Consider the following 26,703-nt stretch of genomic DNA (forward strand, 5'->3'; position numbering starts at 1 on the left):
GGTGCTCTCATTAGGCTCCAGGTTAGCACATGAAAATGCTGCTGCCAAACAAACTTGGCATGTTGGTTGTTTTCAAGTGTCACACATATCAGCTCTAAAAGGCTGGAGGTGTTTCACATAAAGCATGAGTTTGAATTGTTTTTCTTTGTTTGAATATGTACAGGAACTTGGTTTGAGAAATAGTGTGAGCAAATAATTGGCTTCGAGACTAAGGAGTTGGTGACTTGTTTGTCCCTTTGCCCTGGTGACCCAGAGTAGTGCAGGATAATGAGTGTTACCTTTGGACTTCGCTTCTGTACAGTACTGCTGAAGCACACAGACTTTTTAAATGCTTAGGTTTTTAAACAGCTTTGCTGAATCAGGACAGTTGTGATCTTACTGTAGAAGTTGTACTTTTCATTTATTGTTTTCATTTATCATTTTGGAGAGTGAGGCTGAGGCTTTTAATGTTTACACACAGAGTGACCGTAAAAAGCACTAGGACTTTGTTCACTTAAATAATAAGCAATGCAGTTCCCTCCCTTTTGAGGGGACTGCAAGAATCCTAAGTTTTTACTTAGTCCACTGCTGTGGATTTTGTCCAGATCTCCAGGAATCTGGATCTTCTTTCTCTTCAGGCTGCTCCTGAAGTTTTTGATTTGAATGTTCTAAGTAGCGGGATCTTGGGAAACCTCTACAGAGAATAGGGACTAAACATGAAATAAAGGGCTTTAAGAAGAATGTTATGTTTTATTGTGTCCAAAGAATCTCTGTGTTTTTGACAGAAAGCTTCTGAAGCGGGGTTGGCATCCTACACCATCCGCAGAAGCACAGACTTAGGCCAGGCTGTGGTCTTATTGTAGTCTGAGAAGAAAAAGGGTTTAAGTTTCACAGTAATAGCTACTGATTTCAGCAGTAAGTCTGAAATAATGTAACTTGTACATTTATATCACACACACACTCATACACTGGTCACACTTACTTTGGAGTTCTGAACTTGGAATTATATCCATCAATACTGTAGATAAAGCACCTGTGTTATTGAATAGGATCCTTTCATAATGCTGTTTGTTGCTTTTAATGAGAGAGCAGCTTATTGTACTTCTAATTTTGGTGTTAAAAGGAAGGTAGAATAACAAAGAGCATTTTACTGTTGATTTCCCACTTTCCTCTCTTCAAAAAGTGAATTCACTGACCAGAAAGTGGAAGAGCAAGGGTTAAAATTATTATGATTGAGTAATCTGAGATATTAAACTTTAGATATGATGTTTCCTCTTCTGTGCATGTTTGATATTAAATGAAGACTATTATAGGTTGTTAAGGAGGAAACAGACTGAGAACAGGACTGAAGTGCATTTTGAGCTAATTGTTGTCAATAACAGGCGTTTGAAAGGGTTGTAGAGAGGAAGGCAGACAAGCTGATGTTTCAGTGGTGTGAGAAGCCGCATGGGCACTGACTATCTGTATCAACAGATGATGCTGGAAACAATATTTCAGCAGCAGCAGAGGCATTCCGGTACACTCATCTGACAGCTGCTTTCATCTTCACAATATGGGTTTGAATAGTACTTATTTGAAAGCCACTTTCTGTCTACTTGAAACAAAACTAGTGGTCTCCCTTTATCTATGTTTAATATCATGTCCCTGTGTGGAATAAAAGAAAAGTTGCAGAATTTTTCTGAAATAAACATTATCTATCAAAGCAAATCTTCCATAGGTACAAAGTTGGAATTCTACAAAGACAACAGCCTTTTCTTTTGAAAAAGGTTGAAAATTGAATGATACAGTTTTCAAAATTCTTTATCCTCTAATTCAGTGTGTTAAGTTTTGAACTTTGTCATGTGGCTTGTTCTCCACTAGGTGTTGAACTGAAACTGTCTACATTAATTTTAATCCCTATTTTCCCTTTATACATGGAATAATATAACTTCTGCTTAGAATTATTATTTTATTAGTTCTTCCTTAAATTTTGCACTTAATCTTACTTGACATGCGGCTCTTCAAAATAAAGGGAAGTTGCTTTTGCAGATAAAACCGGCTTTATTTAAACTCCTGTTTGCGCAAAACTGTTTTAAGTTGCTCAACAGCAAAACTAAGAGGCTTGTTGAAGTTATTTGTTCATCCTGGAAGTTAAATGAAAATCTGCTCAGCAGTGCTTTGAATTCTGGGATTTTGTTTCAGTAATGCTACAGAACTATGCAGTAAATGAGGACTTAATGTGATCCTGTTATTATTTTAAATAGAGTTAAATGTGTATGTTTCTTTTCTAGTGGCTGTTGGGAAGCATTACAAGGTCTCCCGCTGGTTAGTGAACGAGATTTGTAGCGTACGTGGGTGTTGTGTGTGACTTGCAGCATTCAGCTGTAATGCTTTTTCGCCCCATTCCTTCTCGTTCATCCTCCATGTGAGGCTGCCTTTTGGAGAGCTTGTGGTGGTTTGGTTCTGCATGCTTGTTTTTGCATAGAAAGAGTGTGAATTATGTTTTGATAGATGTACACAAGACTTCAGGAACTAATTCAGATGAATGAAATGGAAGTCTGTTTTAATTCTGATTCATTTTCTATATGAAGGGTTAGTGAATCAGTGGGTTAGATGTACCTTGTATCTTTAGTTAACTCACAAGGACTTTCCTGATGTCTCCCTGTGTTGAAAGGGACTGTGAGAAGAAGTGAACAGGCACTGGGGAACAGGGAGAATATCAACACTATCACTGCCACGTGGCACTCTATCTATCTCTCTCATCAAAATACCATTTAATGTTCAGCTGACTTTTTGTTTGCTCCCTTCCTTATCAGCAATATCAACTATTTTAAGTTTTTGCAAGTACAGAAATTATTAAAAACCACCCACTTCTGACTGTAAAGAATACCTGTTTCGGGGTCAACATTGTGAGGGTATGTTAGATATGGTTAGAGATTCTGAAAAATGAAGTAGGCAAGGTGAAATTAGATGGAATAAATCTGCTCATTGATTATTATTGTTTTTAATAGTGTCTCCCTTCTTTTCCCAGTTTTACGTGATCTGTGGGGAAGTTGGCATCAACACTAACTTTTGTTTTTAAATATCTTTATGAAGGCTCAAACAAGAAACGATCTGTTAATAGAATTCTATGTATGGATGAATACTTGTTCAACAGAAATAGTTTATGGAGACCACAGGTGTTGTGGAGCAAGAATATGTGTTTTTATGCATTTCTGTGGGCATTCGGAGTTCTGTTAAATACTGAGTTTGCTTTAAGGAAAAAAATCGGACTTCTTTTTTATGAACTGTTAATCTCAATTAGAGCATTATTTACATTGCTGTTTTAAGGAGCTATCCACTCTTCATAGCCATTAAGTGCCTCAGAGGTTTTTGAACCATACTGTCAGAATAATAAAGAAAAAAACCCCTGCAGTAACTGAGGAGTCATTCACACCTTACACTGACAACTGGCAGAATAAGTGCAAGAATTTGGTTACAATTATGAGATAAGATTTTTACTTAGGGCTTGGACTCCCCTTTTGTGAGTATATCCCAGGACAGAGTCACCACAATCTCTCCAGGCTACATAGTCCAGGATTTAGCCACTGCTACTGGGAGTATTTTTTTCTCCTCTGTTTTTTCCAGGTGGAATTTACCTTGCAGCGGCTTGCTGCTTTGCCTCTTGTTTTTTTTTCTGTTTGCTTCTCTGAGAATGGTCGCACAGGCTAAATGAAACCCCCTCTCAGCATCCCCAGTTCTGTGTTGTAGGCCGCCCAGCCACCATTGTGGCCAGACACTGCACTGCCTTCAGGTTTTGATCGCTCTTCATTTTAGTCCAGGGTCCCCAAATTGGATGCAGATATATTTTAATCATTTTTTCCTCTTGATCTTGCTAATACGACCCTGCCCATGTTTAATCTTTATTGCTGCAAGGTCTTCACTGCTGACACAGGTTCAGCTTTTTGCTTAGGATGACATTTCATGTATTCATTCAGTTTTTGATTTGTGTGATAATAGTGCTTCAGATCAATGAAGAAATCTGCTTTCAGAGTCTGGGAATAGAATTTTGTGTTATTCTGATAGCATTGGGATAACTAGGAATTTTGCCAGCTAGAAAAGAACCATTATGTATAGTTGGTGACTAATTCTTTAAACTTGGATACAGATGTTGATTTTGTGTGAGAGCCCTAACTTGCTGAAACTCCTGTTTCTGATAATTCTGCAGCATTAGCATGGTAGGCTAGTGCTGGGCATCACCGACATGCAAAATAGGTCTTGGCTTGCTCCAACTGGTCCTAACTGCTAAACATGCAGGATTAGTGTCTGACTTCTCTTTTCACGTCTTTGACACTTCAGTGTAGACAGCTCTGCTTTGTTCTCCTCTGAAATGAGGGCTACCCTCTAGGAAAAAAGGCAGAACATTGTAGTCTTGATAAGTAGTTTATCGAACCCTGCTTTTTTGTTTTGTTTTGTTTTCCCTCAGAAATCTAAGGAGAGATTTCAAAGTTACCCAATTGCAAGCCGTTAGAAATCCTGTGCTGCTAACTTCTATTGTCTCCTGCAACTGTGAAAATCTTTTTTCAGACTTGCAGGTATCTGTTACGTTGTAAAGTGTCATTATTCTTTATTCTTACTGAACACACTGGAATGCCAGTGGTCGGAAAACTTTGTTTATGAAATGAGATGGAGATTTATAAAACACCATTTGCCATTCGTTAACCTCTTTCATAGGTAGGTCAACTTCTTGGCTCTCTGGCTGTACCTCTGTTGGGTTTGTTTATCCATAAACCAAGCATTGTTCTTCCTTTACCTTGACCTTTGGCAATCTCTCAGAGGTAAAACTCTGCAAACCCTGCCTTTGTATGTGATTTTGGAATCTTGTTCAAAGCATAACTTTTGACTTGTTGATGAAGGTTCTTCACCAGAGCCAAAGCACTTGGACTTTTGTGTGTGTGTGGAGGGGGGTGGTTTGGAGTGTTGTGGTTGGTGGTTGTTTCTTGTTTTTGTTTTTTAATAAAGGTGTAGGTTGACTGAGAGGTGGTCTGGAGTGGGGAGAGGGAACTGGCAATCACTGCATCTAGTGAATTATTTCTAGAAACCAATGTTATCTGGTCCTGGGTACCAGCTGTTGGCTTTCATATGTGGAGAATGTAGATTTAAGGCTTTTCACAGATTTTTGGTAGGTCTGACAAGTGTTTCTTCTCAAGTCTTGTCAGTTCCCTAGCCATCATGATTATGTGTCAATGTTGTTTCCTCCACTAATCAGGTAACCAAAGTTCTGAGGCAGAATACATTGCTGATTTTTCATGGTTTATTTTCTATTCCTCTGGAAATGGTTTAGGTGGCCAGCATGCAAATTTGGAACATCTAGGGTGAGATCTTTCTTCTGTTTGTTGAGGGTAAGTTGTGAAGGTTATGGTTAGTACAGAATACAAAAGGTCATTGAAGGATGAAGATTAAATGGTGGTGTTATACCTTTTGCCTAAATTCCATAATAGCTTGAGAATGTTTCCTAGATAGTGTTAATTGAATTTGTACCATGCCGGCTAAGGTGGCTGGACACTTTTGTGCACAATACAGCAAATGCTTAATGTAATTTCTCTTTTTTTTTTTTTCTCTATATGTGCAATATATTACTTAAAATGGTCGTTTTTCAATGTAGGTTTCTGCATGGCTGTCTTTGCATAGGCCGAGGAGGCTCAAGATCCGAGTCCTCTCTCCACATGTAGAATTATCAGAGAATTTCAGGATCTTCTCCCAGAAGCTGCTAAAATGAACTTTAACTTGACTTGTTTCTTTCCTGCTTCTTAAGAATACATATGAGCCTGATACTCATTTAAAATTTCAATGTAATTTTGTTCTGCAAAAACTGAATCTTTTGAACTTTCTCCACTGTCCTTATTTTTTATCTGCTCTACTTATGAGACTGGTAAGTCCTTCCAGTTGTTAAATTGCATGACTATTCCTGCTGTTTTATGTTCTGAAAATAACCTTCTTAATAGAAAGAGTAATGAAAATTTGAATGTAAGCATGCATCTTGAGAGCTGGAAGTGTTGTACGTGTTTTTAATGCTTGCAATGAAAATTTACTTGCAATTGCAAATTTGTTTTGGATAAATGCAAATGAAAAATTGCATCAGTCTGCGCATGAGTTGGGTCAGTTCTTAGTTAATTCTCATGCGTGTTTCTTTACAGCAACTGTTTTTCTTAAGACTTTTTAAGTCAAGGAACCCATTTATTTTGCAAACATAATCTCTTTGTGAAGTCAGTGTTAAAGTAGTCTATGACAGAGCAGCATATGCCATCTCCCTTTTGCTCATGACTGTCATTCTGTGCTTCATGCCAGTAGCTCATGTAATGTGGACATTCATCTAAGGAGCCATGGCAAAATAGTTAAAAATAATGAACTTCAGATTTTCTGAAGAACCCAAATACTCTGATGATGAAAACTTCTAAGTCCTGAGCTCCTGTACCCTTTATTTCAGGCAGCTGGTGTATCTTGGGAGTTGTGGGGAACCCCAGGCTGTGTGTTGCCGGGCAGCCCGGGGGCAGCCCCTGGCAGCGACTCTGTGGGAGCCCAGCCTGGCTCCTGTTGTTCCATGACGTGTGCCCGAGAAACAGTTCGCCTGGTGCTGAACTTCAGAGGTATCTCAAGGGGCACAGCGCTGAGCCTGCCTGCCTGGAGAGGACTTTTGAGAGCTTTCGGGGGAGAGGTTTACTGATGACTTTTAAGATCTGGACTTGTGGAGTGGTGCAATGAACATGTCGTGTGGCAGTAGCTGCCAGTAGTTGTATTACAGACTTGTTGGCTTTTTAGAAAGAGAATTGGACTGAACTAGATAAGCTTTCTGTTTAAAAGCATAAACTGGAAAAAACTGTAATAGGTGCTATATGGATAGGTTTGGCTTGATTACTTCTAGTTGATGTGATTCCAATATATATATATTATTTTTTTTTTATTATTTGATTAAGGCTACAGCCTGGCCATGGCAGCCCACAGGGCTACATAAATACTGGCAATATATGAATGTGTAGTATGTGTATGCGGCAACTATTCAGTAAGTTTATCTTAGCAATGCTTATAGAACTAAAATGAAGTTGTTCTTAAGTTTCATAAAAGGATAAGGTTTTCTTGACACTGCTGAATTTACCTTAGTCTTAACTTCTCCCCTTCCCACTAAAAGGCAGTTGAACAGGTCAGTACAGGGTCATGGTGCAGCATGTGTGTGTTCAAGCAAAAGATTGTTTGGTCTCTTTCCTGTATCACAGGATGCTATTTGTACATGTATGAACATTAACTCTGGAGTTAGAATTAAATTCTATTCATGCAGGTAATTCCTTTCCATAGCTCAATTAAAATAACCAAGGTAAACAGCTGTTTGGTGCTAAATACTGTTTTAGGGGACTGTGGAAAAGTAATTATCTGTGGAAACGTGATCTCAATTTAACTTCTGTGCTTGGTTTTCCTAAAAAAAGCAGCTTCATACACTTAGTGTAAAATAGTTAACATGTTCAATAGGAATGCAAGTGTAACCCATGACACTTCAATGGCTCCACATTAAGAATACTCCAGACATGATGTATCATGTCAGGTATTCCTGTTAATATCTCTGTTATAAATCAGCATGGTTGTGAAGAGGACAATGAGACCGAGCTAATGATCAGCATGTGATCTTTTCTTTCCAGGCATGTCAACCCTTTTTAGGTTCAAGATCTCTAATTAATTTTTTATAATTTAAAACAGTTGGAAGTAAACTTTGAGATCTTTTACTCTGGGATTTCTGAGTTCATATTTGGATGGAAATCTGGTTGTTTTTTCAAATAGCGAACTCTTGCTCCCTGTTAACCTGCATTTTTTATTAGGTAAGATCTCCTTAAGTTACCTTTAGAGTGGAATATTTTGGTGGATTATATTTGCTCAGAAGCGAGACTGCTTAGTACTGGTTTTGAAAATCCTGGGAGCTGTGTAAGCATGGCAAAAAAGGAATGCCTTTTTGTGCTGCGGCAGCAGAAAAATGAAAAGCTTGTGCTAGGAATTATTTGCTCTGATATACATGGCAGAAATCATTACTTGCCTCTAAGGGAGCTGCATATTTTAAGGGTCTGCTTTCAGTCCAGAAGTCTCAAGTAGTAGTTTTATCAGGACCCTGCGGTGTTGTCCTGATTTATTGCAAAGCTCTGCAGAAGTTGGACCAGAAGACGTTCCACAGTTTGTGGGGTTTTTTTCCTTAAGTTTTCTAAAATTAGGTGCAAAAGCTGCTCCTCCCACGCCAGCCCAGCTGTCATGTGCTTTACCTTTGGCTTGTTGCAGCCTGGGGCAGGTCAGGGTTTAATGATGTTGTGTGTCCTCAGTCAAAGCCAGAACAGGTTGTGTTTTGTGGTTCTACGTCTGATTGTGCCAATTTGTGGCCTCAGATGATGTTATGCTTTTTGGGACATTTGAGACTTTCTGGCGTGCATAAGGAGTGCAGACACTGCAAAACACCAGGAGTTAGGCATAGACAGAGGGCAGGGAAAAAGAGGAAAGGAGAGTAAGTTGCTCCGTACAGAATGGGAATTGTAAATGCCTGGTGCTTTCAGTTCAATATTTTAAGTTTAAAAAAAAGTCCCTGACATAGCACAAAGAGAGGAAGAGACGCCTGGTGCCCTAGAACATGCAGTGGAAATCTCAGAGAGAGCGAAAAGTGAGCTGAACAAGTCCTGTGCCATCTGCTAGATAAGCTGTAGAACAGATTACTTATTATGACGCTCCCCCTAAAGGGAAAACAGTTAGGATTGCAGAATTGAATTGAAAGCGAGTATGTGAGATTGACTCTTCAGATTTAGTTCATTTTGTGCAGGCACTTAGAGGAGAGAGCTTTAATGCTTTATCATTCCAATTCATCTGTGTTTTGCTCTGAGGATAAAGACCTGCTGCTCTTAAAATCCCTCGGAGGAAGTGGGGGCGTTTGTTGCTTGTATATACCTGTGCTAGCAACCTCTGATGTGGATGGACAGGGAGAGAATATCACCTGACAGTCCTTCAGTTTTCATGCTTTTGCAGCGCTAATGATCTGTGACGAAAGCCCTTGACTTGCAGGAGAGGACTGGAATGCGCAGGGGTCTGTCACACGGCTGTGCCACCTCGTGGGGCTCCTCCAGGTGACCCTGCTGCTACAAGTTCTTGTTTCTCTGAAGACAGCGTGTAGTCTGGAATTGCATTTGCTTGCATCTGAAGCAGTAACAACCTGAAAGAAAACGTTTTGCAAGAACAGCCAGCCTGTCTTGCATTGTGTGTCCTGTTTACCTGCAGTGACTTTGACGTTTCTGTCATGTTTCACTTTTTATTCTTAGACATATTTTAGAACTTGCTTGATATTTCTCCATTTAAAATTAACTAAACACACACACATATATATATATGTATAAGATAATCTCATGTCTGTCTCTTTTTACATTTTATTTCCCTGGTAGCTCTCTCAGTTGACCCTATAAATCCATCATTTCAGGCTCCCTTACATACATGTATGAACCTGGGCAGAGGTAAGGAGATAATTACATGTATAATCCCTTCAGGGTATTGAACGCTCAAGCAGAACGAATTCTTTACATTGCCAAGATGAAGGAATTGCTGGTGAAAAGAGAGCAAATTCAGCTGAGTTACCTTTATTGGAAGCTGGTTTTGATGGTCTCTTTTTCCCAGCACTAGCAGGTGTAGTGGTAACGTGGTGTTCAAACTTGTTGATTAATTCTCTACTTAGCTTATAAATCTCTAAGTAGCATTACAACTGTAATGATGAACTACAAGAGAGTCTCATAACACTGAAATGGAGTATGCTAATTAAGACAAAGCAAATATTTGGGTTTGATCCAGTGGTTTACCTGCATAATATAATTTCATTGTTTGAAAAAAGTGGAAAGAGGCAAACCATGGCAGTGTATTTCCATGTTTTCCATGCTGTTCTTCTTTAGTGCTTTCCCCACAGTTGTTTCCCCTATACCTTGATACTATTTTTTGTGTGGGGTGGAGTAGGGGAAAGCTGAAAGGGGCTTGATAGAATTACAGTAACTGCTTAGCTTTGATATCAGTTGTTAGTCACTTGTGTGATTTCTGTACCTAAACACTTTGTTCTTATCTTTTCATATGATAATCTGTTCCTGGTTTGGGTTTCAAGGTAACTGTACCCTTGTGATGTAGAAGCATGTGATCATTTGTGTAAATTTATGCATATTTAAGGATGGCAGTTCATCCTATTAACTTTATAATACATTCCAGCACACTGATGTTTGTGCGATTGTTTTGCTCATGTGAAACGTTTCTCCTGTATTCCAAGCAACATTATCGCTGTCGGTGTATTTATGATATTGTTCACGTTAGCTGATGTGGAGTGGCCAGGAAAACCTTTTTAGCATCCAGGTTGTATTCAGCCCTTTTAGAACATGAAGCTCAATGTAATTTTATTTCCCAAACAGCCACGCTTTATGAATAAGAAACAATCTGGGCATTAAGGTAGTAACTGTAGGTAAGGAAAAGCAGTAATGCCAGACTGGAAGTGTCTGTGGTAACAAGCTACTATAGCTGCCTGCTCATTGACGTAGCAGAAGTGCTTTAGTCTCAGTGTAATTGTGGGGTTTTGTGTGTGTATGTATGTGTGTGTGTGTTTGTTTGTTTGAATTTCCTCTGTTAAATGAGAGAGCAAAAGCCACTAGTCAAGTTCCCAGAAAAACCTGTCAGAAGGTGTGTAAATAATTGAGCTAACCTGGACATACTTGAATATTAGGTGAACTAGACAGCAGGACGAAAGAAAATCTGTTATTGTAATAATCCAGACATGCTGTGGGTGTAGAATGTATGTTGTGCTCTTGGTGGAGCTGAGAGCTACCAGAAGCATGAACACTGATCTTCAGTCCAGTTTTAGAAGAAACTGTTCACATAGTTGTGTTGAGAAGACACATATCACTTTGTGATTAAAAACTAGCAATGGCAGTAAAAATAAGTTAACTCAGTGGCTTTATATCTAGCTTTATGACGGTTACTACAGTGTTTAAGCTGATTAATTTGAGATGGTTTAGAGAGACCTCAGAATTAATGTGTTTTGATAGCTGCTTTTAAAGTTATTCAGGAAAAATAATCTTTTATGAAAGCATATCAATTACAGTAAAAGGCTGCTATGTCTGCAACTTTTTGTGATTTTTGGTAGCAGTGTGTTGTAAGAGGTGGGTGAAGAATGTTTATGCAGCAAGAGATTTCAGTGTCTTAGTCTTATTTTAAAAGAGTGAGGCTGAATGATCTAAAAAAGAAGGCTGCTGTTTTAGAAAGTTACAGATGATTTTTTTTCTTTATCTACTAAAAATTCTTATTTAACCAAGTCCATTGCCTAGTATGGCGATATTGCTGCATAATGTACCTCTTGAGGATGGGAAACAGTAGCTACCAGCATAACCACAAAAAGGAGCTGGAATGTGTGAATGGGGTACATAAGGTTAGCAAATTGTCTGTCCTCCTGTTTTTTGTAATGAATCAACTCTCTTAATCAGACCTTGTTGTTTGTGGTTTTTTTTTTTTGTAGGAATTTGTTTACCAGAAAGCAAAGTGCAAGATTTGAAAAACAAAATGATGTGGGATGGAAGTTGTTTGGAAAAGTACCTCTCAGAGAAAACTCACAGAAAGATCCAAAGAAAACACAAAAGGTATTTGTTTAACTCTGTGTTAGGATTAGTGGTGAAAGTTAAGTTTATGATCTGTGTAATGACTGTGAAGCTTGTTTCTTTGATGAGTTGTGCACAATTTCTTGGGCGGTATCAAAGAAGGTTCTTCATTGAAGTTTTGCTTCCGTTATAGTAGTGCTTTTCAAAAGAATATGTTCTACGTGGTCATTACGTTCAGTACTCCATGAAAATGCCACTTTGATATAAAGCTTTGCATGTGAAGATTCAAAGTATATGAATGTGTCTTTGTGTTTTTTAATAAAGCTTAGCAGAGATTTTGAAAATCTTTCAATTGTCTTTATCTCATGGTAGTTTTCACTGGTTTGTGGCCTTTGTGTCACAGACCCATCTATAACATGCTGTTGAAAGGGAAATAGTGTTCTGCTGGGCGTTGGCTTATCTGTGCTTAAATAGTAATTAAAAAATGCATAAATTCAAGATAGAGTGAATGTGATGGAGTGCCAGAAACTTATGTAGGAATGCTGGTTTGACCCATTCCTTGTTTTCTGAAGTACTTGCTGTTTGGAGTTGAAATTTTCCATGTGTGGTCCTTGATGAAAATTTGGTTACTGACTTGAAATGTTGGAACAGAGTACAGTTCAGAATAAGTACGTGGAATAAAATTGTGTGGGTTTTTTTGTTGTTGGTGGTTTTGTTGTTGTTGTTCAAAAGGGAATTGAAAGTGTTTACTGAAGTGGTTCCCTGAATTAAGAAAAAATTTAAAAACATCAGAAACATAAAAGAATTTGGGTTTCTCCCTGTCTTCATTGCTGCTTAACTAGTTTTGACGTTGGTTTTTATGTGTGTGTCTGTTGCTTACATTTGCTGGTAGTTCGATCCATGATTTGTCAAATTTTAGCAGCTGTTTTTTGGGATGCAGAGGAAGGGGCTGAAGAGGCTATATATACAAAATCCTTTACAGGCCTTACTTTACTGTATCATAAGGTAATAAAAACACAGTGAAAACCCTTTTTCTCCTTCTTTGCATATTATTTCGGAACCTATAGCATTATAACTTTATTGAAAAACGTAACATTTCAGAGTACTGGTTCTGCTGCAGATAAATCCAAGTACATTGCTAGTGAATCAAAGAACCTGCCTTCCCAAGGGGGAAAAAAAATCCTGTGAAATCCAAATATGTGGCCAGTAGTTTATGAGCTGCTCTTTCAGTGAGAAGGGAACAACCTCTTTCGATCTGTCTTGCTTGATCTGGGATTTTTGCATTGCATTATATAGGCATTTTATGTGTTTGAGCCTTTTGTTGTATTTCATTCGGTTCTTACTTAGTTGGAACTGTGGGACTAGTAAGGTTTGCATGGAAAGAGACCGTGCAGTTAGAACTTCAAAACCAGTCGCTGTGTGTGAAATGAGAATGCTGATTTGAAGGACTGAGCTGCTTAATTTAGGATAAAGTGCTCTGAAAATCCAGGTATCTCATGTGACTGTTCTTAGCTGTAGCTAGGCTGTGAATGTAAGTGAACTTCAAGCAGCTTTTTGAAGTTGTCGTTATGATCAACCGTTCAGACTTTATCTACAGCTTATCTTGATACAATTAACAGTTCTGAAGTGTTCCCTGAAGATTTTTGATGACACAATTGAAGGGGCTTAATCATCGCAGTACTCTGACAGTGTATTTTATTGTAGTTATCTGTTATATTATAAGTGTGTAAGTAATTTATTAACATGTTGTGTTTGTTACTGGTACTGTGAAGATTTGTCCTTTAGATCCAAACATTGTGAGTATTCAGTATTTGTAGAACATTACAACTTTGAATGGTTATATTAAATTTGTTATAAAAAGAGTAGTTATTAAAAAATTACATGGTATGGCATCCAACCATCAGTGAGTTTCTGGCAAGATTGCAAGTCTGGAACAATTGTCTCCAATGCCTCTTGTATAACAATAATTAGAGCTTCTTAATTTATTTGGTGCTTTCTTGAAGTTATTTTTGACATGTAAAATTTCTGAGACGGTGCTGTAAATAACTAATCCAGTCTCACCAGCACCCAAAGGCACGCCCCAATTTAGGCCACCCCTCACGGGTTGCTTTGACAATGACAGGGTAGCACTTGTGTTGCAGAGTTTTTTGCCCACTTAAGAGGCAAGCTTTTAGCCCTTTGATTTGTGCCTAAAGAGCTTGCATATGTTTAAGTGGAGAAGCTGACAGTACATGGCTATTGGGATAATGCCTGTTGGCCAGCACCAGTTCCTTCTGCTTTCTGGAGAAAAAAAAAAAAAGGCGGGGGTAGGTAATAGGCCAGAAGAACGAATATTCTGTCTCTTTGTACCATCAGGTATTTTATTTCCAAGACCAAGACAGTTTGTGATCAAGGTAAATAGTTAGTGTCCTAGTAGGTGATTTCAGTGTGTGCACTTTTTCCTGTGGGGCATGAAACAAGGTGGCTGTTAATTGTCTGTGCTTTGTGTATGCTTTACTGGAAATTGTTGTGGTTTTTTTTTAATTCTAGAATTGCTGGGGCTTTCCTTAAAGCTCAATGGAATGGGAGTTACATTTGCATTATATGAAATAAACTATAAATGTTAAGTGCCTGAGAAGCCAGTTGTCTGGGGATACAGAATTGGTGACTGTTTTGGAGCTCGAGACTCCATATCCTGGTCACCAGTGTTTTATGACTTGACTTCCACACTGTCTTATGCAAAGAGATGTGGAAAATATCGTGGAACACCCTTACATGAATTTGTTAGTTATGGGATCTGGGTCTTGAAGACAGTGTGGGAGCTCTGAGGCTTTGAGCAGTGGTGGCAACATGGTGGTTGTTAATTGAACCTATAGAGAGAAGTGGGTAGGACACACAGTCTGAGTGGAAAGTACCACCTGGACAGAAGGGACTAATTCAAACTCTAAGGATTCTCTTAACATAGCATTGTGTGTAACTTCCTATATACTTCAAGAAAATCAAGCTGGAGGGAGAAAAGGGAGAGTCCGTTTTTCTGATGTCAGGAGGGTTGTGAACCCTGCTGTCTGTGATCTCTTGAGCTAACGTCATGATTCATAGCACCAGTCACCTGTCACTCCATGCTGTGATTTTCTGATTATATTACACAACTCATCTTGTGCAAACTTGATGAGAAATAGTTAGGCATTGCCCATGTGCTGCTGGCCACAGTTTCATGGGTATTGCTTCCTTCCCATAGTACATTTTATTCCTTCCGTCTTGTGTATGTGCAGGATTATCTGACTTCATTCATAGGATTCAATGCTCTGACAGGTTTAGTCCTAATGTTTTGTGCTGCTGACAAGATGAACAAAAGAATTGTGCGTTGGCGTGCCCTTGTAACTAACTTTTCATCACTCTGCCTCTTGGGTGTTCATCTGGATTTGTTCTGAAGAGACACTGGTAAAGCGTTTCATGCCTGTTTGCTGGTGACACAAAACTGACAGGCTTCTGAGAGTCTCTTACTTGAGATGCCTCAGGTTTGGGAAAGGGTGGATGTACAGGCTGTGCTGCCTGCTTGAGCTTGACACTGCCCTTCCTGTTCCAGTTCCCACCTCTTGCTGATGCTGGACATTACTGGGGTACTTGAAACAGGGGTTGTTTATTGAGCAAGAGCCTTTCCGTTCTCTGGCTGCTTAGGCTTGGCTTACTGATCCTTTTCAAAGAAAAAAAAACAAATGTATTCCTACCTTTCTTCCTGCAAATTGTCTGTTTGTTACTGTCTACATGATTAAACGCTCACTAGCCCACAGGTAGTAGACTCAGTCTGCCTGGCTACAGAGGCTCTTGAGTAGTGTTTCTGTTAGCAAAATCTTGGTCTAAGTTAATTCGGAAAGGCAACTTAGAGGAGAGGTGATCAATTCCTTGTCATGATTTTTACTTGACCATGGTTTCCCATCTTGGGCATGTAACTTGTTTAGACTGTTAAAAATCCTTTGGATTTTCTAAGATGCTACAAAATAGCCTGACTGTAGTACTAGCTACCGCTATCAATTTCTGTTCTTATCTGTCCTCAAGTTTCACATACCTAGGGAAATCATCTGACCATTAGTGCTTGCTATGAAGCTCTTGGTGCACAGGAATAAGGTGACTGAGCCACCAAGTAATCCTTTCTCAAGTCAGCTACTTTGACTTCTGGACAAACATCAAAGAAATCTATTGTGCAGGTCCCTAATTAGAGCCCTGTGACTATGCAGTTAATTTGGCTGTAGACTCCCATAGTGAGTTAATTGGTATGTTCGTGGTTCCATATTTTGATACCTTTATATTTTTTTTCACAGAATTAGACGAACAAAGTTAAATGCAAACTTAATCTTCTAAAAGATAAGGATGTTTGTGTGCAGAATTAAAAAAAAAAAAAGTAGGGAATTAAAATTATATGAAGGGAAAAATCTTTAAATACATTCACATTCTATATTATTCTGATACTTTCCCTGTAATAAAATTTGTAAGACATAATGCAATAGTAAGGTGCACAAAAGAGAGGGGGGAGGAAAAGTAATTGAACTCTGAACTGGTTTAAGATTGTTCATATAAATACCAGTTCTTATTTCCTTCTGGCCGCCTACTTAATAAATAAATGCTGAAAACTGCAGACCCTCAGACTTCAGTTGCCATTAACAAACTGAATATAATTACAGCACAGCTGAAGATGGCTGTACATACACAGCTGAGGCCAGACGCACTATGTAAGGAGCAGTTGCATTGTGTTCTGTCTGACCTCCCACCGAAGGAATGGTCAAACAGGTTTTTGGGCACATAAACCTTTTCTCAAGTCCCATAAAAACTTCTAACAGCTCTCACTTGTTCAACTGGTATATGTAAGACATAGCATCATACTCTGTTTTAACAATATGGGATTAAAGTCACTCCGGCTAAGTTGGTGTTTGGCCGGCTTTTACTGCTGACAGGATACGTGACAAAGAATCAGTATTGCCATACGCTAAGGTTGGGCTGCTTGCGTGATCACCAAGAGATTTTATATGGTTTTTATCCAGTTAAATGTTTTAAAGCTTAAAAGCTGTCAGCAGAAGTAACTCCTCTGAGAAGCTACAAGTACATTTGCAGTGGAGGTTTGCATGGTTACTTTTTTGTATCAATTATCTTCAGGAATCCTGCTTAAATAGAACTGGTTATGCCAGTTGCTTTTGTAATTGATGTGTGAAAATGCATTAGAAGTCAGATGATAGTACTTCATTGAGAGTAGTAACTGAAGTTAAATTATCTTCCTTTCTCGATAGACTGTAGAGCTGAGCTGGATTCTGCAGCCACTGTTGCTTTCAGGACGTCTTTTCAGGATTGGCAGGAACAGCAGGTGTAAATACCATGTGTTTGCAACTTCTTTTTTATTCCTTTCAGTGGTTTTGCTAGTGAATGCTCTTGAAAAAGAAATTCCTTTACAAATTCAAGAAGAGTTAATGTTGTTCTCAGCATCTCCTTTGGTTGTCTCCTCTCATGTGATCGGTCTTCACAGAACTTATTTGCAAGTGCACAGTCAAGATCTTCTGTATGAAGCGACTAATGTGTATAGAGGAAAGTCAGATTTTAGGTATATCCTGCAGATGCATTACAGCTCTCTTCCCCAAAGGAGCAGCTTAAATGAAAATGCTTTATGGTGTATTTATCTTCTTTTTTTTTTTTTCTGTAATGTGAAAATCCATTTTTAAAAATCATTGCATATTTTTTCCCTTCCAAATGCTCTATGACCCCATGAAGACTGCTCAATTTAACTTCAACTGTATAAATTCCAATAAGAGCACAATGGGATATATTCATTTTCCTTGAGTTTCAATACCAGTAAAATTCAGCATATGTAACAGTTGAGGCCTTTCAGTAACAATCTTAACTCAAAAATTCAGGTCTAAATATTATATTATTTTGTTTGCTGACATTCCATATCAGAATATTTAGAATTCCTAATGGTGGTTCCTTAATAATAAGTAACTATGAATTTTAACCTAGGGCTTTTCACTTTTCCAAACTTAAAAAGATCTGAGACTGTTTTAGGGTTTATTTGATCCTCTCCCTCCCCCAGTCATTCCTGTATTTGTTTCTTTTGAGAAGGGAGGGAGATGGAATAGTCTCATTTCTTTTTTGGTACCATTGAGAACATTTCCAAACTGGGCTGTCTTCAGATGGAGACACAACAGCCTTGCTTTTAGGAGTGATGCACTAACAGGAAATGAATCAATATGATTTACCAGTTATGTTTTTCTGTAATAATTAGATCATGACAATATGTGGGTTCAGCATTCCAGTCAGTTAAATTCAATCGTACTTAAGCTTACTTTGTAGCATGTGATATGATGAAAATGAGCTCTTGAAAGAGCTAAATACATTGCTTGGCTCATAGGTAATCCTTTTTTGTGGGATGAATGGTTAAGTTTTTAATAGTACTCATTGAAAAACCTGTGTAAGTTGATTTGGATCAATTATCATTCAAGTCAATCTTCACTTGATTTTGTTTTCCATTAAGCTATTACCCCAGTTGATTAAAAAAAATCACTTTTACTCAACACCTAGTGTTTGGTTCAAATCTATTATGTGGAAAAGAGTTGCAGAGCAGCAGCACCCAGCAAGAATTACTGAAAGAAATTACTACAACTCATGCTTCAGGCAGACAGTGGTAAGTACTGAGAGCAGTGTGTTCTATCCAGGAAAAAAACAAAGAGAAAAGTCCAGCGTCTGCTGCTGTGTGGAGGTTCTGGTGCAGGTCCATGAGCAGCAGCACGGCTGTGCCGCCACGCATTCTGCTTCCCCTGGCCCTCCGCTGAGGGGTGGCCGATGTCTGAAAACACCCACCTTTGGGAAGCGTTTGCATTGAGCACACGCTGTGCTGTGTTCAGATGGTCCATTCGGGGCCTTGTGAAGGGGAAGTGGTTGGTTCAAGCTGGCTGCAGATTCTGAAAGGAGCTAGATCTCTACAATTTTGGATAAAGCATTGCCTTCTGCTCGTACTGACTTTGCTTTGGATAGATCACTGGTTAAATTGTTGTGACTAATGGCTGTAGCTGATAATGGCGAGGGGGCTGTTTACGTGTAGAGTTCATTCACAGTTTAAAGCATTCTAGGTATTAAACTGTCTAGTGCATTTTTTCTGTTCTGCAGTAGAAGTCCAGGGGTGTTAATGAGTCATTTCCTGTTTTTTTTCCTCCTCTGGGTTCATTTCTACTTGTCAGCCATCAAAAACGCAGGATTTCAATCTGTTGTGGTGTGCCCGAGTTCCTTTTTGTTTCTAAGAATAAAGAAACAAAAACTCATTTGCAGTGCAAGAAGACATAGTTACTGTGGTTACTCTAAAACTAACCTATGCTTATTCTTGTTGCGGTCTCTAGAAATAAAGGTGTAACTCTTATTTTGACACTTAAGAATTATAACCCTAAACTTGCAAGTTGCCTTAATGCACTGCTGTCTCACGTCTTTCCTTCTCATCCAGTTATAAATATTTTTATCATAATAATTTGTAAAAGGCATCTATTTTTTTCATAAATAAAAATAAGTAAATAAAGGAAATCTGTTTTGTAACTCAAGTCCTAAAACATCTGTTTTTCTCCAATATCAAGAAATGTACTGCACAGATTATTCAGCAATTCCAGTTGGCTGTATTACTCTACAAAGAGTGTGTTGCAGTTGTTCTGACTTGAAAATTACCTGCCTCAAACAAATCTACTATCATATTTAAACAGATAAAGCAAGCCTCTATCCACAGTAAATGAAAGGGTAATTTAATACTGTGGCAAAAGGATTGTTCTTGAGTATTTTAATAATAAAAGAATGTAATGAGACCCACCTTGGTGTTATAATCTAGAGGAGTCTAGCTGTCAAAGTGCTGCTCTTGATGCTCTTGGAACTTCTTCCCTTATGAACATGTGAAAGCACAGAATATGTTACGAACATTAAGGTAACAGGAAATAATAGGCTTTGAGTATCAGTTTTAACAGTTATGGCAAGCTACAAAGTATTTTTTGAAAGTGAGAGGGCTCCCCCCAACCCTTTCCAGTTTTAAAGCTTTTATTTTAGTTTTATCACTCTTTAGCACTCCTCATAAATTGTCTTGGTCAAAAGCCTTGGAAGCTGGAGGGATCCTAAATAGGTCTAACAGGCAGGTTTTAAGGATAAGTATCTCCTTTCTGGAATAAAGATAGTAAATAGTTATAAGTATTTGTTAGTTGTTATTGCAGTTAAGATGTCAGCTGCTGGTCTCTACTGAAGGGTCTGTTTCAGTGCCAGTGGTATGTTTTGGAGGAAATGCAGTAAGTTTAAAGTTGTCCATTGAGATGGTAAAGTTTGTCTGTCTTAATTGAATTAGTTACTTTGTAGCCCTAGTTGATGCTTACCATTAGAAGGAGTATAAATTGGCATGGCACAAGATTATTTTTAAATGCAGGAAAGCACAAATTCGTTGAAAAATACTTGACTTGTTAGAATGATATAAACAGCTCTTCCTGCCCCCACAGTTTCAAGGCCAGGGAAGGCAACTTTTCAGAAGACCTGACACATGGGTTTAAGTTCCTTCTCATTTGCTGTTAAATGAGGATCCAAGATGCAGGTGGGATCTGTGTGTCTGATAGTCCTTTTAGATAGATACTGAAACACTCACATCTTGGTGTCAGTGTAGAAACCTTCCACCATGTGTGCTGAACAGCAGCACACAGAAGGCGTTTGGATTGTTAGTTTCCCCATGTGTTTTTAAATGAAAATAGAAGTCTGTAGAGAGCAAGCCTGGAAGTACTGGTGTGTAATTTTGAACACTTAGAAAAACATTGCTGTGAAGCAAAGCTGGAGAGAAATCATTAAAGGCAGGTGTGTGTGTTAGCTTCTGAATACTGTGGTGGAACTGTCTATCCTAACAGGAGACTAGAACTTGCATCACTAAAATGTAAAATTGATAAAGTTTGGTAGACTTCAGTATGTTATTTCTGTGTTAAACAGAAGTAAGCTCACAAGAAACCTGACCCAGAGGTTTTCTTTGTCTGTCTTCCAGTTTATACATCTCCATCTCAATTAAAGAATAGAGAGGAGGTGGAGGTTTTGAAAGGCCAACTCTTACCATGCTCACTAGCAACAACAAACAAAGCTGATGTTCTTTGGCTCTGCAAAATGAATGGAGTTACCATATGTGTGTTAGTGGAAAGCCTGAGGATCTGGATGTATGGGTTTTAAAACACCCAGACTGGTACTTTTTAATTAAATATCTTTCTGAACAAAACCCCTGTGAAAATATTTCTTCAAATTTAATATTCTCATTCTCACTCTCTGTCTCTTAGAGGACACTTGATCTCATTTTTTGACATGATTTTATTACACATTTTTTGTGCCTATTAGTAATTTCCACATAATACTGCACCTTATATTGTAAAGAAGGTTGTATTCTGGAAGATTGCCATGTTGATACAATTTTTTTGTAAAATACTGAATGCACAGGAGTCCACCAGATGATGACAGATAATATGAAGCACAGCATCAGTGTGAGTACAAAAGAAACTTTTATTTGGATGTCTAAGAAATTGGCTTCAGTAACTGCTTCAAGGGTAATTTTAGGGATCAGAGAAGCAAACATGGATGTAGGAAAACACTGAGTGGCTTTAGTGCAATAGACTGATCACGTTGTTTTTCCATAATTTCTAAGGGCAGACAAGTGTCAACCTTGGAAAAGTCAGAGATCCTTAGAAATGCACGAATTTTGATGAGGAAGCAGAATAGAAATTGGCAGAGGGGTCTGAAAAGAGGGAGGGAAGTGGAATGTCGTTAAAAGTATCATGTGAAGTACCTTTTCTCACACTAGTTTGATGTACGTACTGAAGTCATGTAGCTAAATACAAGCCTGCACATACTTATCTATAAGACAGCTGTTTGCAAACAAAAATAGTAACTGTGTGCTGCTGTGAGTGTAAACAGCATAATGCTACGAGTTGCTGTGCATTGCAAAGTAGATGGCATTCCTGGGTGGCTTGTACGCTGTCTTGAAGACTGCGAGTATTCGACGTCATATTTGCAACTGATTTGAGAACTTGGAAGATAAAATGCCTTACTCCTGTGACTCCTTTTCTATATCCCAGAGTTTACCTGATGCATTGGCGATTTTAGCAGCTGACATGACTTGGAGAGTGCTTTTATTTCTGTGTCAGGTGAGCAGGACAGCTCTGACACGCTCTTCAGCCTCACTGAAGAGCGTGTTGTTTGAGAATAGACCAGAAAGATAAGTTTTCTTTTGCAACATCAGCACTGATGTGAAATGTCAGAAGAAAAAGTTGCTGAGAGATGATTTGGAAGGGTATGGTGCTGAAGCTATATAGAAGACTGAGGTGGACAGATGAGTGAGCAGACATATATAGTTTATGTAAAATTGTTTATATGTGAAGCTCACATCCAGTGTTACCCTGGTCTCTGAAAGTGACATTTAAGGGATATGCTGAAACCAGATGTTGATATTATTTTATTCTGGCAGATATTAATAAAAAAAAACCAAAAAACCACAGCATTTAGCTCGTATTCTCTTGCTCAAGCACTTATCAGATGCTTGCTGTGTGCTGGAAGCCTTTCTTGTAGATGTTTCCACTTGTTTGATACTGCAGTGTATCAGATCCTATCAGTATATAGGGAAACTGTGCACATGTTTGTATATGCAGATTAAATTACATCCTTTTCAGCGTTCTAAGCAGCAGGGAGGTTTTTTTTTGTGACTGTGACTCATGCTGGAGTCACTGGTAGCAGTATGCTGGTTACAATAAAGAGCTGTTTGTAAGCCACACAGTTCATAGGTATGCTTTGTCTTGGAGTACTTCCAACATAGGGAACTATTCTAGCTTCCTTTTTAAAAAATAAAGCGTGCCACTCTACATGAACCAAAAAGCACTTAAATTATTAACATATAGCACAAATGAAACATGAACCCTGAGGGCGAGAACCACCTGATATGTAGCGTGTTACGTGACAGACTCCAAAACGGCAAACTGTTATTCTTTCTTGGAAGACCTACCTCGGCCTTATCTAGCGTTAGGTTTTAAGTGTTTCTTAATTTGATGCCTCCATTGCTCAAAATACAACTGTATAAAATACAAATATGTACTTTTTAAAAATAATCCAGTGGCTGGAGCACAGGGCTTCTGTTAACCTTTTTGAAGATGTGTGCGTTGTTTTATTCTTTTTGCTTCAGTGTGATTGTGTGGGACCAAAGTTGCAAACCCAAGCTCTGTCTCACCTCTAATCAGAAGAGAAAAGTAGATACTTTTCAGGGCAAAAGAGGGAAATTTCAGAGCACTTGATGCCTAGAAACAGGTAGTGTGGGGTTTTCCTCGTCTGAACTGGAGTGTAGTCTTTTACACTTAATTGCTTAAGCATTCCTAATTTGTTAAGTATGGAACAGAAGAATACTGTGCTACTACAGACAAGAAGGTTGTCCTGGTGGAAGATAAAACTTTACGTCCATAACGTTATGTCAGTCAAGTTGTGTCATCACATTGCTATTTTCTGCTCTAGTATCCTTTCTATAGCATAAGAGGATTACATATATATATGTGTATGTGTGTATATATATATGTATGTATGTGTGTATGTATATATATGGGTAAAGCAAGTAGGGGCGATGGATCTTGAACCATTAATTAACTATAGAACTTGTCAGATCACTTTGGCAAAGTGTGCAGGTTGAGTGCACAACTCTGATTTGTCAGGTTGTCAGATCAGTAACTAATAAACTAAACACATTTCAGAATAGTTCTGTATCGGTTTTGGAGTTTAAAAAAGCCGCCATATATGTTTGTAAGTTTGATATCTGAGCTCAGCGGTTTGTATTCTCTTTCTGTTGAGTTTTGAAGGATATTCTCATAATTCGACAGTTGCCAGTTTCAATTAAGCTTCTGAAGGAACAGTCCTTTTCCTTCCATTTACTTCCACATTGACGTTGCCCCACAGCAGGCATTGCCAGAGTAACCGCACTAATCCGACAAAACCAAAGGTACTACTTTTAGCAGTATCATTTCCCCAATCGAGTGTGTTGTGCAGTCACACAACTACGTATGGTAATACAAAAAACTGGTGTGAGGGGCCAGAAAGGCAGGGGAGGGCACTGAAGTGCTGAGTGTGTACCAACCTAAGTTTATCTGGTAAACCACTTTATAAAGAAAAGGCAAGAGGTTGCAGATGGACATGCAGTTAGAAAACTATGAAGCAAGAGAAGGGAACATTGAAGCAAAATTTAGGTAGCAGTGAGACTCAAAAAAACCAGGAAAGACCAGTTTTCAGTTTGCTTGTGCAATCCTGGTCCAGTTCCTATCTTGTATGCTGAATTGAGGCGAGGATTCCAGTGGAAAAAATATGTAATTAAAGCATGTGCATAGATTGTTCAGGTAGCCTCAGGTGCTCTTATAATTGAAGCAGCCTAAAAATAGTGACTGTTACTGTCTGTGTAATGTGTGGCTGGGTACGGCTTGAGTTGCAGATCTTCCCATGTCACCAGAAATCACTCTCCAAATCAGTGTTTTGCAGAGTTAGTTGTTTGAGCTCCTATTTATGTGAATTGATACACGACTATTTCCTACATCCAGAAGAGCTGCAGTTTCCTTCTGTTTTCATCATGTGAAAACAGACAGATTTACCACAGGATTACTATTGTTCACCTAAGTTTGCTCTTCCTCATGATCTGAACGGGGTTTTTGTGTTAGTAGCGATAATTTTACATAAATGTATTTTAATATGTGCGATAATTTACTGCTTCAGATAAGTTATGAGAAAAAGCGTTATCAGTGGAGGCTGGAGTGCTTTCCGTGAACTATATTGACTTGCCATCGTGGTAATTATTAGTGCTCTCACACTAGATGCTTGGATGGCAGATGTCTGTAATTAATTGGTGATGGTGGGAATGAAGCCAAAATACTTTTAAACAGTGAGCTCTTCCTCATTTGGTATAATATCGCTTCATCTGTGAATTAGATGAGAAGTCGTGGGTTGAACACATTAGCTAACGCAACAGTTAGAAATTTTGAGAAAATAAGTTATCTCAGCTCTTGCAAAGCCACCTCTTGAAAGCAGAATGCTGAGGTGACTTCGGTTGTTTTTGAGTCCACCTTTGCTGCTCGTCTTGTGGTTCAAGATCAGGCCTTGAGCCAGGCGTGAGGCAAAGGAGTGTGGAATCCCGAGGAAAGGACAACTAACGGCTGCAGATTAGCGGATGAACAGCTTAAAAAGTGGGTCTGCCAAAGATGGTGCCACTGCAGGTTGGCTACCTCCCCTGAGTTAGATAGTGGGTTTCTGGACAAAGGAAAAGTCGCAAACCTAATTCATCTAGATTGAGGCAAACTATTTAACGAGATGTGACGTGGAGTTTGTCTGAACTGTGGAAGAAAGATTTGTATCTCTTACATTTTAGCGCTGGCTGGAGTGGACAGGGTGGGAGTTGCGGTGAGAAGATGCTTATGCTTTGGGGGTATTTCAGCGTGACACCGCTGCGGTTCCCTCTGGACTGGTTTGAGCGCCGGTGAGCCGTGGCTGCCCGTGACTGCAGGGCCGGGACGGGCTGTCCGGGGGTCGGTACCGCTGACCGTGGCCGCAGAGCCGGGCCGGGCCGGGCCGTCCAGGGGTCGGTACCGCTGCCCGTGGCCGCAGAGCCGGGCCGGGCCGGGCCGTCCGGGGGTCGGTACCGCTGCCCGTGCCCGCGGGGCCGGGATGGGCTGTCCAGGGGTCGGTACCGCTGCCCGTGGCCGCAGAGCCGGGCCGGGCCATCCGGGGGTCGGTACCGCTGCCCGTGGCCGCGGGGCTGTGACGGGCTGTCCGGGGGTCGGTACCGCTGCCCGTGACCGCAGAGCCGGGCCGGGCTGTCCGGGGGTCGGTACCGCTGTGCCCGCCGGGCCGGGCTGTCCGGGGGTCGGTACCGCTGTGGCCGCAGAGCCGGGCCGGGCTGTCCGGGGGTCGGTACCGCTGTGCCCGCAGGGCCGGGCCGGGCTGTCCGGGGGTCGGTACCGCTGTGCCCGCAGGGCCGGGCCGGGCTGTCCGGGGGTCGGTACCGCCGCCACCGGGCGCGCCGTGCGTGCTCAGGCAGCGCTGGCCGAGGCGGAGAGAACCGATCGGCTGCGCCGGCTCCGCGGGTGATTACGGAGGCTGGCGGGGCGGGGCGGGGCGGGCGGAGGCGCCGCGGTGGGCGGCCCGGGCAGGGCAGGGCAGGGTCGGGGCGGGCGGCCCGCGAGGCCGTGCGGGCCCGGGCGGCGCCGCGGCGGGAGCCAGGCCCGCGGTGCGGGGCGGGCATGGGGCTCCGGGGCCGCCGCCTGTGACAGGCCGCAGCTTTCATGGTGAGTGAGGGGCAGCCGGGTGCGGGCAGCCGTGCCGGCGGGCAGGGCAGGGCAGGGCAGGGCAGGACGGGCGGCTGCTGGGCGCTTGGGTTCGGGGAGACGGGATGGGTGGGCGCGGACTCTAAAGCTTCTCAGTAAAACCGGCCTTGTCTCCTCCGAACTCGCCTTGCCGGGTCCGGTAGCAAATCCCTTCCCGGGAAGGGGCTCCCTTTGTGTGAGGCGGGCAGGGCGGCGGGACCCCACCGTGGGAGGCGGTGGCTCGGAGCGGCTCCCCGGGCTGGGGCTGCTCCCGCCGGGGCCGCTGGCGACAGCTGTGCCGGCCCCGCCGCCTCCGTCCCGAGCGGAGCTGCCGGCCCTGGGGCGCTCCGGCGCCTGCCGCGCTGTCACCCGGCAGGAATATTTCAGCTTCGGCTGCCTCGGAGGGTGGCTACCTCCAAATAAACAGGGCCAAGACGAGATGACCTTGGTAGAGCAGTCGGTGTGTTGCAGGTTCGGTTGTGCCCGGTCCCCGGGGAGGCTCGGTGGGTGTGCGGAGGCGCACAGCCGCCTCCCGCCCGGTGCCCTGCGTCTTGTGGCACCTGCCCTGCTTTCTGGTGGGTTATTTGTGTTTCTCCTTAAAGATGGCTTAGGATCCCTTTGCAGATTAGCGTCTCTTTAAGAACTACGGGGGGTCACCACAGCTTGAGCTTTTTGCATCTCAACTGCAAAGCTGTCAGGTTCCACCTACAGTTAAACTTGGTTTGGGGGGTGTGTGCTTCTGTGGAGTTTTTTGTTTGTTTGCTTTGGGTTTTTTAAATCCGTGCTTTGATCTGCAGCACACTATCATAGAACATCTT

General features: G+C 40.8%; 1 protein-coding gene across 4 annotated transcripts in view; it reads left to right on the top strand.

Moving 5' to 3' along the window:
* TBC1D14 (TBC1 domain family member 14) overlaps window positions 1-26,703 on the top strand; it is a 70,706-nt gene that overhangs the window by 11,105 nt on the left and 32,898 nt on the right. For 2 of the 4 annotated variants that reach the window (XM_080343954.1, XM_080343955.1), the window contains exon 3: window positions 11,489-11,609. The exons of 1 other annotated variant lie outside the window; for it this stretch is intronic. In XM_080343954.1, the coding sequence (XP_080200080.1) occupies window positions 11,489-11,609 (121 nt within the window). Of the gene's footprint in view, window positions 1-11,488; window positions 11,610-25,743; window positions 25,868-26,703 lie in introns of those variants that run through there. One more of the 4 variants, XM_080343956.1, reaches the window with a different exon arrangement.

This window comes from Nesoenas mayeri (genome assembly GCF_963082525.1).
Source record: "Nesoenas mayeri genome assembly, chromosome: 4".
In the NCBI taxonomy this organism is placed as follows: Eukaryota; Metazoa; Chordata; class Aves; order Columbiformes; family Columbidae; genus Nesoenas; species Nesoenas mayeri.